The 16,672-nt window shown below is 35.6% G+C and overlaps 1 protein-coding gene across 4 annotated transcripts in view; it reads right to left on the bottom strand.

Annotated features, from left to right (window-relative positions):
- The window catches only part of LOC141556502 (mirror-image polydactyly gene 1 protein-like), a 259,090-nt gene that overhangs the window by 114,400 nt on the left and 128,018 nt on the right, over positions 1 to 16,672 (bottom strand). For all 4 annotated transcript variants that reach the window (XM_074290699.1, XM_074290700.1, XM_074290702.1 and 1 more), the window contains one exon: positions 6,432 to 6,561. In XM_074290699.1, the coding sequence (XP_074146800.1) occupies positions 6,432 to 6,561 (130 nt within the window). The remainder of the gene's footprint in view (positions 1 to 6,431; positions 6,562 to 16,672) is intronic.

The raw sequence follows: 16,672 nt of genomic DNA, 5'->3' as shown, positions 1-16,672 counted from the left end.
CAACCAATCTTTAGAGTACCTTTTCTAGCCCCTTAATCATGCCAGAAAGCAAACAGTGGCTTTAAAATGGCTACTCAGATACCTAGGAGACTGCCAAATCCCAAGTTGCTTCAGTCCAGTGAGAAGATGACCTTATGGCCATCTGTGTGCAGGGTTGTGACTACAAATCCTACTATATCTGCACCTGCTGTTTCATCACTTGCCTGTCACCACATGACTTTGACATAGGTAAAAATAGGCTTTTAACTTGAGCATGAATTGGACTTAAGTGAGAGAGTTTCACAAAGTTGTCTGCCTCACTCACACTTCCAGAGCCATCAAAGTCTATTGTCAAGACAAAAGTTAAGTATTGGCAAGGAAAAACCTTGGTATCAGTATCAGTTTCAGCCACCTTCATAGCTGTCACAACAAATTTTTCTCATCTTCCTATTCTGCTGGAGGATGTCTTCACATCCTTGGGGAAAGGACCTCTTTAACTAATTGAAAGATTGAGACCTTTCAGTTACCCTCAACCTGGTTTGGTGAATCTGCTGAAGTGGTTTACCATGGTTTACCATGATCAAGACTTGGGTGAATCACTGGACATCAAAGGTAGAAAGCAACCCTGTAAAGAGCTTGGCATCCCTCATACCAGAGGTGATAGTCTTCCTTGAACACACTCTACATCCTGGATGAAGGATAATGGAGAAAGAAAAAAAGAACATATAGATTATTCTTCCAAAGGAATTTTAATGCTACAGAAACTTATTAATATGATCCATTTCAAAGTGATTCATTAATAGATGAACTGCTATATATTTCTTTTAAGTTAGATCAATTGACAAATTGAACTAATTGTTTCAACAAAATATTATGCCTGGGTTTTTTTTAGTTTTATGTGTGTTTATTTTGTCTACCCAAGCAAAGTTTAAGTTCTTTGAAGGTAAAGGAATCACTTATAAGATCAATGCACTTAAAATAGAAGAGAATTTTGAAAACATATAGTAAAATTATATTTATAGATTAGGAAACCAGGGCCTTTTTTGGTTCACCCAGCTGGTAAAGAAGAAAACAGAAATCTGAATCCAACTTCCACAATTATAAAGATAGTTTCTTTTCTATTATATCCTGCTAATTCTGTAAGTAATAAGTAGAGTGAAAATTCCTTACTTCAGGTCTATGGCTTTGTTTAAAAAAAAAAAGAAAAAAGAAAAAAAAAAGTTTAAGAAATCCTGAAGTGAATCCTGAGAAGGTATGTAGGGAAAACTAAGACTGTTCTTTTCTCATGAGATGGAATTGGAAAGAGTATAAGAAATGAATAATTGCCTTTTGGTTAATTATGTAACATTGGACTAATACAATTTATTTTTGTAGAAATATTATTTTAGAAAATATTAAAACTTTCAGGGACAAAGACAAGATGGAAGAATAGAGAAAGCATTCAGCTGAGCTCTCCACTCCAAACAATTTAAAAATAATACCTCAAGTTGATTCTAGAGTGGCAGAGACAACAAAAGGGCAAAGAGACATTTTTCCAGATCAAGACAGCATAGGAAAATAGAGCGATTACAGAGGGATGAAGGCTGGCTCAAAACTCATGTGGACGAAACACGAAAGATATGAACCAGGTAATGGTGTCAGAGGAGCAGCAGCATCTTTGAGAGCTCTCAACCCAGAATTGATAAGGGGCCCAGAAAACTGATCAAAGAGACTACAGGAGACCTCTATCCTAGAATTAAAAGCAGAACTAGACACTGTTTGGCAAATCCAATTCTTATACTCTCTTCTAGGTCATAGTTCAAACATGGAGAAGAATACTATCAGTCAAGAGAGAGTGGAAGCTCTGAGGAATATAATACTTATTTTGGTCAATAGGGATCAAGGATGAAGGACATCATCACTTTTGTTCTAAGAGATCAGAGATCTTGAAGAAAAATATCATTTTGGGGAACCAAAGAAGCAGGAGGTCTAGGGAGCAATATTGATTGCAGTCTCAAAGAATCTCAAAGGATTCTTCCTGAGTAAGGACATATCATCTTAGATCACAATATGATAGTAGCATCAAAAACTTGCAAATCCCCAGAGCTAGTCTGAAAAGAGAAATACAAAAAAGCCTAAAGTTTGCGACATTGTTCTCCCAACCCTTCACCCTTCCCACCAATGAGAGGAAGAGAGTCTATTATTAACATAAAGTTCCAAATCAAGAAGCAGTGTGGGAAAATGAGTATATAACAATAACAAGAGAAGAACCTAGCCATAAAAAGCTATTATGATGACAGATAAAATCAAGAGATAAACTCAGAAGAAGCCATTGAAGTCAAAATAGTTAAAAGCAAAAATGGCTCAAAGGGGAAAAAAATGTAAATTGGAAAAAAAAAAACCTAGGAGAAACTTTTAAAAATTCAAATTCAAATAAGAATGGTAGATATAAAATTAGATAAAGAAATGAAATCAAAGGAAAAGAATATGAAAAAATTAATAGGCTGGTAAAAGAGGCACAAAAATACTGAAGAAAATAATACCCTGAAAAGCAAAATTGCTCAAATACAAATGGAAGTGCAAAATCTCACTAAAGAAAATAATTCCTAAAAAAACAGAAAATAGAAATAGAATTTAGAAATAAAACAAAGTTAGAAGATTTTTTTAAATAAAAGAAATTGTGAAATATATATTTGGAAAAATAAAGAACTAAGCTGGAAAATACATAGAGATAGTTTAAGAATTATTGAAACCCAAGGTGAAAAAAAAGAGCATAGATATATCAAGAAATCATCTAGGGTATATCAGTGGAACAAAATATATAATTTATAGCAGTGTGTATATGTATATGTATGTATGTATAATTTATTTGTATTTTACAAAGGAAAAGACTTAAAAAGTTTGGAATAAGAATTCATTGTTTTATAAACATTTATGGGAAAATGGAAAAGCAATATGGCATAAATTAATCATTAAACCAATATTTTACACCTTTTACCAAGATAAGGTCAAAATGTATACATGATCTAAATATAAAAAGAGATATTAAGAAAATAGAACATAATACTTTTTAAACTTTTGGATAGATGAATAGTTTATGAATAAACAAGAGATCACATTTTGGGGGTAATATGGATAATTCCAAATATGTTAAAGTAAAAAGCATTTGAACAAATAAAACAAAACTCAAAGATCAGAAGAAAAGCAGAAAATTGAAAGGCAACAGTATAGGCCATTTCTCACATAAAAGTCCCCTCTATTAAATATAAGGAACTTTGCCAAATCTATGAGTCATTCCCCAATTGTTACGTGCTCAAAAGAAATGAACAAGTAATCAAAACAATTTATGCTCATGTAAAAAATGCTCTAAATATACTGATTAAAGAAATGCAAATATAAAACAACCCTGAAATATCATCTTATACCATCAGATTGGCTAAAAATGATTGAAGACAAAAGTGACAAATGTTGGAGGAGATATGGAAAAATTGGAACAGTAATCCATTGTTGGTTGACCTGTGAACTGATCCAATCATTTTGGAGAGCAATGTGGAATTATGTCCAAAGTGTTATTAAACTCTTTGACTCAGCAATACCACTGCTAGGTCTATTTGCCAAGGCAATCAGAGAAAAGGAAAATTACACACACACACACACACACACACACACACACACACACACACACACACACACACACACACACATGAATGTATTCCAAAATGTGTAAAGCAGCTTTCTTTGTTGTGGCAAAGAACTGGAAGTTGCAGGGATGTCCAGCAATTGGAGAATGGATGAACACATTTTAGTATATGATCGTGATGGAATACTACTGTGTTACAATAAATGATAAACTTGATGACCTTAGGAAAACACAGACTAGCACAAAATAATGAAAAGGGAAATGAATAACAAGAGAATGATGTATAAAATAACAGCAATAACTTTGAATGAATAAATCATTTTGACTATCATAAATGCCCAAATCAACTATAAAGGTATTATGAAGGAAGGTGCTATCTATATAGAATTATTTTAATATATCCAAACATATATATATATATATATATATATATATATATATATATATATATATGTGTGTGTGTGTGTGTGTGTGTGTGTGTGTGTGTACATATATATATATATATTCACATATATACATATTTGTGTCTAATGGTAGCCATTTCTAAGTTGAGAAGGAGGAAAAAAGAGAAAAGTTTGCATGACTTTATTATATATTTAAAAGAAATAGCAAGTTGTACCCAATAGATATGCAGTTTTGGGTATAATCATATTTTTATTATATAATGTTATAGAAATGCTTGTTTTATTCCACAAATTAAAAATTAAATAAATCAAAACAATTTTTAAAAGAATAAAGATTATTTCTTCATCAAGGAAAACTGATATGATATCCACAAACCAGAGGGTAAAATAGAAATTTAAAGTATTACCAGCAAGACATCTCAAAATGCAAATTCCAGGAATATTACAGCCAAAATTCAGAGATCTCAAGTCAAAGAGAAAAAGCTTCAAGCAGCCAGAAAGAAATTTAAAGGTGCAAATATTTGAAATAAGAACTCAACATATGATAAAAATTTATGGGAAAAGTAGAAAGATCAGCAAAATCCAGGCATAGACCAAGATCTCACAATATATATCAAAGGGATAAAATGGGTAATATCATAAGTAAATTGATCCTGTCAGATCATGGATAAAAGAAAAATGCATGACCAAACAAATAAGAGAGAGAGGATCATAATAAATAAAAAAGATTACATGAAATTTAAAAACTTTTACACACACAAAATTAATGCAGCTGAAATTAGAAGGAAACTAGGAAAATGGAGGGAAAACATAAAGCATTTCTCTAATAAAGATATAGTTTCTCAAAGATATAGGGAATTGAGCCAAATTAATAAAAATAAAAATTATTCCCCAGTTGATAAATGATCAAAGGATATGCACTAGTATTTTTAAGAAGAAGAAATCAAAACTATCAATGGTTTCATAGAAAAATGCTCTAAATCACTTCTGAGAAAATTAAATTTTTGCATTAAAGAAATGCAAATTAAAACAATTCAGTGATACTGTCTCACACCTATCAGACCAGGTAACATGTTGTTGGTCCTTCATTCTTGAAGAGGACCATGACATCAGAGAGGTGATGCCATGACATGCAAGTGAATTGGATTTAAGTGAGGGAGGGCTGTGCAAGGTCACCTGCCTCATTTTCCCCCACAGAGACAGGGTCCAGTGGCCAGATACAGATTAGAGTGACTGGAGATGGTCCTGGATGAAATGGGAGACCTTCATCTTTTTAAGTGAAAGTCTTCAACAGTCTGTTTTACCTATTCAGTGATTAAAGTTGCAATAGAGGCAAAGAATCTCCTCTTTCACCTACTCAAAAAAAAGTCTAAATAATTAGTTAAATTAATCTGGAAGGGGAAGACCTAAATGGTTTCTACTCAAAACATGACAGAAAAGGAAAATGACAATGTTAGAGATGTGAAAGAAGTAGGACATCAAAGTACTGTTGGTATAATTATGAACTGCAGTAGCCATTTTGCTCAATTTGAAACTACACCTAAAATGCTATAAAACTTTGTACATAGTTACCGAAATATTATAAAGATAATCAATGGTGAAAGATTTAACTACTTTGAAGAAAACAATGATGTAAGACAATTCCAAAAAGACCCATTTTGAAAAATGTTATCTACCTACAGAGAGAGAACTGATGAACTCTAAAAGGAGATGAAAGCATATTTTTTATTTTGTGTTTTCTTTTCAAATATGGTTAATATGGAAATATGGTTTGCATGACATCATATGTAAAACTGCTTGCCTTTTCAAGGACTGAGGAAGGGCAGGAATATAGAAATAATTTAAAACTAAAAAAATTTTAAGTAATTCTTAAAAAACTTAAAGACATATGAAGAAAGTTGCTTATCTGCATTCAAAAAAGAACTGATAAACAGAAGTATAGAATAATTTTACATATGTATACCTAGTTGTGTTTAGTAGAAACCAATTTGCTGGGATGAGGAGTAAGGAAATATAATAAAGAAATTTACATGGTGACATTATTATATATTCAAAGGGAATAGTATGCTGTATATTGCAGATTTGTGGTTTCATATTCAATTACCTTTTTTGTTGTGTGATGTGCTTGTTTTGTTCCAAGAATTAAGAATAAAATGATTTTTGAAAAATGTTTTAAATGTAATATAAAATAGTTAATGAAATAAATTTTAAAATTTCAAAAATAAAAATAATGAAATATTATTAGTCTGAGTAAGATATAGGAGATATTATTAGTCTGAGTAAGATATATGAAGATCTAGGAGAAAATAATTAAGTGAAGAGGAGCAATAATACTACTAAGCAGGTAACAGGGAAAGTAGGACTACAGGGCTAAACAGAAATTAAGTTGAGAGTTAAGAAATAGTTTCTTAAGATGGTTGCATACATACTCTTTCAGAGATTTCTCAAGTTCCTTGGCTCGTGAAATGGCTTCATCTTTCTCCTCATTGGCTAACTGGAGTCTAGACATGATAGCTTCATCACGTTCCCTCTGTGCAAAATAGATTTCTTCAACCAGAGCTGTAAAAATAATTCATACTTAAAAACATTAAAAGAGACATAGATTTCAATGTAAAAGGAACAATAAACTCTGTTTTAATAAATGCATGTATATCCAATTGAACTGATCTAAAAGAAATGTAATTCCTATAGAAAGCATCATTATAAATAATTACTGCAAGAGTTTTAGAATTGAAGCACTGAAAGAATAAGCTAAATCTATATTTTGCATATGCATTCAATTCAGAAAAACAAACAGAACATAAAACACATTCTTGAAGAGTCCTTTAAATTGTAAAACTTCAGATTTCTCCTAGGACATTATTTGAAAAGACATTTTCAAATGTATATGAAATGCATATAGGGAGACGGAGCCAAGATGGCAGAGAAGGCACACGCTCTTTAAGCTCCTCTCTCTTGCCCTCACTACCAATCTTTGAATTTAGCCTCAAAAATAGTGTTTGACTGGTGAAATTCATGAAGATTAAAGGAGCAATGCTTACCAGCTGAAGATAATCTGGAAGACCGCCAGAACAGGTTTGTCTGAGGGGCCAGAATAGACAAGTGGCAGACAGGGAAATAGGAAAGTTTGGCATCCTGAGCGGATCAGGGACAGGGGTAGCCTCTGTGATTAGAAGAGCAGTGGAAATGATCCGCCATAGACTGACTGCTTTGCCTTGATTATAAAGCAGGGGACCAGCACAGAGATTAGAGCTGGAGGTACAGGGTATTCTAAAAAAACGCCAGAACTGTACCCCCCCCCCCCCGCAACTGGAAGTGACTCAGGATGTAACTGTGCAGCTACATGCTGAAGCTTGGCCAGCGCAGTAGCAAATCTACACAGCAGGGAGGTGCATCCTGGGGAAGCCTCTAATCTGCACAGTAGGGGGCTCAGCCTGGGACAACAGAACCTCCTGTAGCAAAACTGTGCTTCTGTAGCAGAGACACTTCCAGTCTAGGGCAGAGAAACTTACAGTCCAAGCAGGGCTATTCAGCTGGTCAGCTGTTAATACCCACAGCCCCACAGCTGCTTCGGATTGGGGTACTGACACTTTCACTGCTCACACTCTTGCCTCAAGGCAGTCGTTAATCTGCACAGCTGGGTTCTTAGCAGGGCATACCCCACAGCCAGGCTGTTCAGACCTGAGTCACTTCCATTGGGGAACTATTTTCCAGAGCACTCCCATACCTGGCCCACTCCTTGTAGCTGGTTGACAGGCCGGCCATACACCTATCCCTGTTCTGCAGAGGAAGTTGATAACCTCCTGGCCCTAAAGGTAGACCCTACAGGCTTTAAAAAATGAGTAAAAAAAATTAAAGACGATTGATAGCTTTTATACAGTAAGAGAGCAGGTTTTCAACCCCGAGGAGACTAATAGCAGACAGTCTCCAGACAATTGTTGGTCCCCAACACAAAAGGCTCTCCTAGAAGAGACTATTAAAAATCTTAAAAGGGAGCTAGAAGAAAAATGGGGAAAGGAAAGAGAAGCTAAGCAAGAGAATAACAACTTCTGAAAGGTAAACTGGAAAAGGTAAAAAAAATCACAGGAAGTGCAGAGAAACAGAATTTGTGAATTGGAACAGATAAAGACTCCCAGGAAAGTAGAATTTGTGAATTAGAAAAAGAAAATAACTCACTAAAAAAAATTGGTGAAATGGAAAAAAATTCCATAGAGCAAAAAAAAAACTCATTTAAAAACTCAACTGGAAATATACAAAAAGAAGTTTAAAAAAACTAATGAAGAAAATAACTGATTGAAAATCAGAACTGAACAAATAGAAACGAATGATTCCCTAAGACATCAAGAATCAGTCAAGCAAAACCAAAAAAATGAAAAAAATAAATGATACTTCTGAAGGGGGATCCTATAAGCAATTAGGAAAACAAAAGATAGTCTACCTGTCAAATCTGTGGAGAAGGAAGGTGATCAAAGATGAATTAAAGAACATTATGAAATGCAAAATGGCTAATTCTGCTTAAAGTAAATTGATTTTTGTACAAACAAAATCAATGTAGCCAAGATTAGAATGTAAGCAGAAAACTAAGAAAAAATTTAACAAACAAGGGTTCTGATAAAGGCCTAATTTCTAAAACATAGAGAACTGACTCAAATTTATAAAAACACAACCCATTCTCCAATTGATTATTAGTCAAATAATATGAGCAGACAATTTCCAGATGAAGAAAATAAAGTCATGGGAAAAGATTATTTAACTATTTGATCCCGCAGTGTTTCTACTGTGTGTCTATCCCAAAGAGATCATAAAAAAGGGAAGGAGACCCACATATGCAAATATGTTTGTAGCAGCCCTTTTTGTGATGGCAAGGAAATGGAAATTGCATGGATGCCCATCAGTTGGGGAATGGCAGAATCAGTTATGGTATATGAATGTAATAGAACATTATTTGTAAAGAGCTGAAACTCTGAATAGGTGCACTGGAATCAGACAACCAAGCACTTAAGGCTAATTATCTATTGGACAATACTCTATTAGCATATGCTTGGAAAATGACTCTTCTCACTATTCTGTGATGGTTCCATCTTTTGGTATATACAGATAATCATAGGAGGGATTAGGGGGTGGAGTAAGACAAGCCAGAGTCACTTTGGAGGAGGACTACAAGAAGGAAGGTTGGTGGCGAGCCTCCTGGAGGTCTGTCTGTTCCTATCACTTCTCCCCTTAAAGACCAAGGACTTTTGCTTATCCTGATTCCAACTGATTCTGAGGCCTCCAAGGAATTAACCTGGACTTCACATTTGGTGCCCAACATGTGAACCAAGGACCCTAATTTCACTGAAGAAGTCCCAGGTTACTAGGAAATAGGGTAAAAATTTTAATAGACAAACAAGGAACTTACTTTGCTAAGAGCTAAACTAGGTAACACTCATTTTCTAGCTGAAATGGGGCAAATATTAGGAAAAGATTCTCCCCCACCCCCACTCCCAACTCCAACCCTACCCTGAAGGAGATCTACAGGAAGCATACTAAGACTGATAAAGAGACAGGGTTTAATAGTAACTTGGGAGGATATTGATGGATTCTTGGATACATTAGAATGTATGTCCCCTTAGTTCTTCAAGGAAGAAGAAATAAAGGAAGATAATTGGAAATTAGTAGGAGATCAACTATGTGACTATTATAATGATAATGGTCCTGATTCAATTTCCAAGGAAATATTATATATATGTATATATATATATATATATATATATATAAATACACACACACACACACACACACATATATATATACATATATATATATAAAACATAATACAATTGGCTTTAAAGAATCCCACATGTTATAGAAAAAAGAAAAGTTTTAAGAACAGCCAGATGAGGAAGTGTGAAGAAAAAAAGGAAGACAAAGGACAGATTAATGGCAATATCACCAGAGAGCATGAGGATTTAAGTGAATTTGAAGGACATGGTGATTCTCACTCTCTTAACCAAGCTTCAACCCCTCCTACACCAGAGCAGGTCCTAGACACCTCCCCATCAATTTCACCTTCCAGGATGGAGGAAGGAGGAGGAGTGGGAGAGGCAATGATATCACCAGCACCGCTTCCCCCAGCAATCACCCCCTCCTATGACTAGATTACAAAAGGCAGTACTTAAAGCCACAGAAGAAGGACAGAATACAGCTGATTTGAGAATAGAAATGTATACTATGATTCAACAGTTTAACTCTTCAGGTCAAGAAAGTAGAAGATACACTCCATTTGATCTAAAAATCCTCAAAAACATGAAAAAGGTTTACATTCTTTATAGGCCTACATCATCTTATGTTAAGATGTTATTACAGAATTTGGTTTATGAAGTCTTAACCCCTAGGGACTGGAAATCTATAGCAAGGACATGCTTAGAACCTGGACAAAACTTGTTGTGGCTTTCTGAACATAGTGAGCTCTGTAGGATACAAGCCCAACAAAATAGTCAAAGTGGAGTTAATACTCCAATCACCTATGACCAACTAACAGGTGTAGGTTCTTATGCAGACACAATACAGATTAATTACCCCATAGCAGCATATGAGTAAATTGCTTCTGCTGCTATCAAAGCATGGGGTTTTATCCCAGGTAAACAGGACAAAGGAGAGGCCTTCATAAAAATAGCACAAGGGCCAAATGAACCCTTTGCTCATTTTGTGGGAAGTTTGCAGACAGCTGTCATAGGAACTATTGGTGAAAATGCAGCAACAGAAATTATAAGATAACTTGCTTAAGAAAATTCTAATGAAGTTTGTAGAAGAATTATACAAGGACTACATAAGGATGCTCCTTTAGAGGAGATAATAAGACACTGTGCCTCAGTGGACACAAATAACTTTTACAGCCAGGCTATGATGCAGACTTCCCAAGATCCAAACATGGGAAGACAGGGTCCCTTTTGGCAAGGGACTTCCAGAGAGACTTGTCAATGCTTTCAATGTGGTAAAGTAAAGCATTTGAAAGCTCAATGTTGGCATAGAGAGTGAGAAAACAGGGTGGGATAACAAGACCCAAAACCCCATGTCCAAAAAGCAATAGAGGCTTTCATTGGGTATCAGAATGTAGACTGATTCAGGGAAATGGGATGAGGGGCCCAGCCCCAGGGCCCAACGCAAAAATTACTTGGGGCATGATGGCAGCCAATGCTACACCCTAAAAGTCTTTAGAGGATCAATACCCAGACATGACCAATAATCCAGGAAGCAACATAATGGGAGAAAGGGATTATTACAATTGAAGAGAATAGAGTTGTACGCAGCTGGGACAACTGAGATACTTCCTGGACAAGTGAAATCTGTTCCTCTCCAGCCTATTGATCCTTTGCCTCCAGGAACAGTAGACTTGACCATTTCACCTTCTGAGAGTACTTACAAAAACAGTGTTCCTACTGATGTGGGAAACTGGGGAATGTGTAGATAATATCCCAGTCACTAATACAGGTAGACAATGTGACTTTTCAATCAGCAGAAGTAGTAGCATCAAGTTTACTGATACAGACTTCTAATAGAGGGCAATCTGGTGTTAGATGTCCAGATTCTGACTCCAACCAACAAAATCCAGGAATGTACTGAGCAGCAGCTGTGACAGCTCACTATCTATATAAAAGGCATTAGAAGGATTGACAGACACAGGTACAGATCGTACAGTCATTAGAGGTGCCAACGGGCCCAATCACTGGCCCAAGATTAAGGCAAACACTTACATGTCTGGTGTAGGAGGATCAATAACAGCTGAAGTTAGTGCTACCCCTTTGGGATGGACTTCTGAAGACGAAACAGGAGTTTTTACTCCTTTTATAGTGGAAAAAATCCCCATCAATTTGTGGAGAAGAGACATTTTAAAATAATTAGGATTGTAAATGAGTACTTCCTTTTTTTTAGGCAGGGCTGCTGTTGAAGGCCTGCCAACACTTTCACCTGTTCCTATCCAATGGAAAACTGATACACCAGTGTGGATAGAACAGTGGATAGAAGCGAAAAAATTCAGGCCTTATTAGATATAGTACAGGAGCAACTTGACCAAGGATACTTACAACCTTCTCTAAGTCCTTGGAATTCCCCTGTATTTGTTTTAAGAAATCTGGAAAATGGAGGATGTTGACTGATATAAGAAAGGTAAATAAACAGATGGAAACTATGGGAACTATTTAGCCTGGACTTCCATCTCCTACACAATTGCCTAGAGAATGGTCTCTTTGGGTTATAGGCATTAAGGATTGTTTCTATTCTGTCCCTCTAGATAAGGAGGATATGAAAAGATTTGCCTTTTCAGTGCCCAGCATTAACTAAGCTGAGCCTTATAAAAGATATGAATGGACAGTTTTGCTACAGGGAATGTAAAACAGCCCTACTATATGTCAAATGTATGTTGCTGCTCCTCTTACTCCAGTATGAAAAGCATTTCCAAAAGTGATGTCATTATATATTGGGATGTGTACCTGAGGAACAAATATTAGAAGCTTGTCTACAAAAGACCATAGAAGCTCTAAGGAATTACAAATTACACATAGCTCCAGAAAAAATTCAAAGACATGCTCCTTTTCAATATTTGGGATATGAAATATACCCTAAGGTGCTTACAGTACAAAAACTTTCCTTAAGAACAGAGAAGCTAAACACCTTAAATGACTTTCAGAAATTGATAGGAAATAATAGATGTGTCCAGTGTTAGGCTTGACTACCTGTCAATTGCAACAATTATATGACATTCTAAAGGGAGACAGTGCTTTAAACTTACCACGCCAACTTACAAAAGAAGCTCAAGAGGCTTTGAGAGAAGTTGAACTGGCTTTATCCAATGTGGTTCAAAGAGTCACTCAAAAATCCTTGGAAATATCCATTTTTGCTACACAAGAGGCACCCACAACAATCCTTCATCAGGGAGACAGTGTGATAGAGTGGGTGAACCTCCCAGCACAACCAGAACAAAGCCTTATTCCTTACCCAGTGCTTGTGGCTAAAATTTTATTAAAGGCCATTAAGTAAGCAGTACAATTATCTGGGATAAGACCTGACAAGATATACACCTTTTATACTAATGCAGAAATTAATGTATGCTGTGAAACCATCCCAGAGTGTAAAGTTTTATTAGCCATGCCTCCAAATTTTACACATGGGTCTCCAGTAAAGATAACAAGACTATTACACAATTGGTGATGGATTCTTGAAGAAAAGGTTTCTAATGTTCCTCTTAAAGGACCAACTAGCTTTACAGATGCATCCAAACATAATATTTGTGCTGTATATTCTCGTGGCTTAATTATAAAGAGAGCAGTCAGAACTCCTTTTCAGTCAACTCAGCAGAATGAATTGTATGCAATCATTCTAGCTCTTATTATCCAGGAGATATAAAAATAATATCTGATTTGGCCTATTTAATAGGTGTGGTACAAAAAATTGCCACAGCCCAAATAAAATTTGTAGCTTCTTAATATGTATATCAGCTCTTTAAGAACTTCAAGAGCAAGTGAGAAAGCATCCAGGTAAGATTTATATCTTGCATGTCCACTCTCATAGTGGACTTCCAAGTCCTGTTTTTGATGGTAATTCAAAGGCAGATAGCCTTCTAAACATGTTGGCCAATACTCCTTTATTTCAGGAAGCACAAGAATCTCATTCTAAATATCATCAGGCTGCTCGAGCTTTATGTTTACAATTTGGAATAAAAAGAGAGGAAGCTAGGAGCATAGTAAAAGCCTGTACAGCCTGCCTTCCTTTCCATGATTCTACACAGCCTCCAGGGAAGAACCCTCGTGGTTTGAAACCCAATGAAAAACCCCTCAGGAATCATTGGACTTTCTGAGAAATGATGAGACTTCAAAAACTTGTGAGGATCATTGGATTCCCTGGATCAATGGATAATAGATTGGTTTTGAACTATCTCTTGGCTGCTGAAGAGGCCTATGTGTAATTGTAATTTACATACCCTCCTTCTAGGACTTCTGGAAATCTTTTACAATACCATGTTGATTTATATTGTTTGTTATATCATTACTTGCATATACAATTCATGTTTGTTACACCACAATGAGCCTGCACCAGCTGTGGGGAGAGTCTGTGCTTTATTGTATGTGCTTCTGTAATATCTCCCATGCTGATGGGTTTGTGCATACCTACTTCTGGTAAGACCCTTCAGCCCAGAAACCTGCTAACAATATCTGGCTTGACTCCCCACTTCCCTTTGGTGTTTGTATCTCTCTTCCTGAGAACTCATGGGGGGTGTGATCACCTCCTTTTTGGGATTCTCACCTCCCTCAGGGATGGCATGACCACTTGTGTTCTAAAACAAAAGAAAGTGGGAGATGTAAAAGGCTGAAATTCTGAATAGGTGCACTGGAATGAGACAACCGCACACTTGAAGCTAATTACCTATTGGGCAATATTCTATTAGCATATGCTTGGAAAATGGCCCTTCTCACTATTCTGTGCTGGTTTGATTTTTTTGGTGTATGTAGATAATCGTAGGAGAGATTAGTGGGTGAAATAAGACAAGCCAGAGTCACTTTGGAGGAGGATGACAAGAAGGGAGGTTGGTGGCGAGCCTTGTGGAGGTTTGTCTGTCCTCTTCACTTCTCCCCCTAAAGACCAAGGACTTTTGCTTATCCTGACTCCGGCTGATTCTGAGGCCTCCAGGGAATAAACCTGGACTTCACAATTATTGTTCTATAAGAAATGATAAACAGTCTGATTTCAGAAGACCCTGGAAAAAACTTATGTAAACTGATGCTGAGTGAAGTGAGCAGAATCAAGAGAATTTTTCACAGTAACAAGATTATGTGATGATCAACTGCGATGGACTTAGCTCTTCTCAACAATGCTGTGATTCAACCAATTTCAATAAGACTTGGGATGGAAAATGCCATCCACATCAAGAGAGAAACTTAAGATTATCAGGATGAAGCCCTGATCCCTCTAATGGCTTTGTTTAAATATTATAGTTTTCACTATTAATGGGTAAGTACATAAAAACCAAACAAAATACTTTCCCACAAATACAATCGGATTTAAACATTTGGAAAAATATAAATTGTTCATGGCTAGGCTGGACTAATACAGTAAAAATGACAATTCTGCCTAAATTGTTCTACTTGTTCAGTGCCATATCAATCAAAGATTACAAACATTATTTTATAGAACTAGAAAAAGTAGTAAAATTTATCTGGAAGAATAAAATGTCAAGAATATCAAGGAAATTATGAAAAAAAATGCAAAGGACGCTATTTTAGCAGTACCAAATCTAAAACTATATTATAAAGCAGTAGTCATCAAAAGCATTTGGTACTGACTAAGAAATAGATCAGAGAATCAGTGGAATAGATACAAATGACACAATAAACAAGACTTATAGTAATCCATTATTTGATAAACTCCCAAACTTCCGCATATGAATAAGAACTCACTATTTGACAAAAATTGCTGGGAAAACTGGAAAATAATATTTTAGAAACTTGGCATAGACCTACATCTCCTACCCCATATCAAAGGTGATTTGAGCAAAAAGGATAATACCACAAAGAAATCAGAACAAGGGAAAATTTACCTATCAGATCATTGGAGAATGGAGGAATTTATGACCAAAGAAGAACTACAGAACAATATGAAAGGCTAAGTGGACAACTTTGATTACATTAAATTAAAAAAGTTTCGCACAAACAAAACCAGCAGAAACAAAATTAAAAGGGAAGCACAAAGCTGAGAAAAAATCTTTTCAACTAATATTTCTGATAAAGGTCTCAATTCTTTTATTTATTATTATTATAGCTTTTTATTTACAAAACATATGCACAGGTAATTTTTTAACATTGACCCTTGCAAAACCTTCTGTTCCAACTTTTCTTCTCCTTCTCTCACCCCCTCCCCTAGATGTCAGGTAGTCTAATACATGTTAAATAAGTTAAGTTATATGTTAAATCCAATATATGTATACACATTTATACCATTATCTTGCTACATAAGGAAAATGGGAATCTAGAAAGAAAGAAAAAACTTGAGAAAGAAAACAAAAATGCAAGCAAACAATAGCAGAAAGAATGGAAACGCTATGTTGTGGTCCACACTCATTTCCCATAGTTCTCTCCTGAGTGTACTTGATTCTCTTCTTTACTGAATTGGAACTGGTTTGAATCATCTCATTGTTGAAGAGAACCACATCCATTAGAGCTGATCATCATATAAGCCTGTTGTGGCTGTGTATAATGATCTCCTGGTTTGCTTATTTCATTTAGCATCAATTCATTTAAGTCTCTCCAGACCTCCCTGAACCCATCCTGCTGGTCATTTCTTATAGAACAATAATATTCCATAACATTCATATACTACCATGTATTCAGCCATCCTCTAATTGATGGGCTTCCATTCAATTTCCAGTTTCTAGCCACTACAAAAAGGGCTGCCACAGCCATTTTTGCACATTTTTGCACCCTTTCCCTTCTTTAAGATCTCTTTGGGATATAAGCCCAGCAGTAACTAGTAACTGCTAGATCAAAAGGTATGCATAATTTGATAAGTTTTTAAAGCATAGTTCCTAATTGCTCTCCAGAATGGCTGGATCTATTCATAATTCCACCAACAATGTATCAGTGTCCTAGTTTTCCCACATCCCCTCCAACATTCATCATTATCTTTTCCTGTTATCTTAGCC

This window comes from Sminthopsis crassicaudata, chromosome 2 (assembly GCF_048593235.1).
Source record: "Sminthopsis crassicaudata isolate SCR6 chromosome 2, ASM4859323v1, whole genome shotgun sequence".
Taxonomy (NCBI): Eukaryota; Metazoa; Chordata; class Mammalia; order Dasyuromorphia; family Dasyuridae; genus Sminthopsis; species Sminthopsis crassicaudata.
This window is presented reverse-complemented; position numbering and strand designations above follow the sequence as displayed.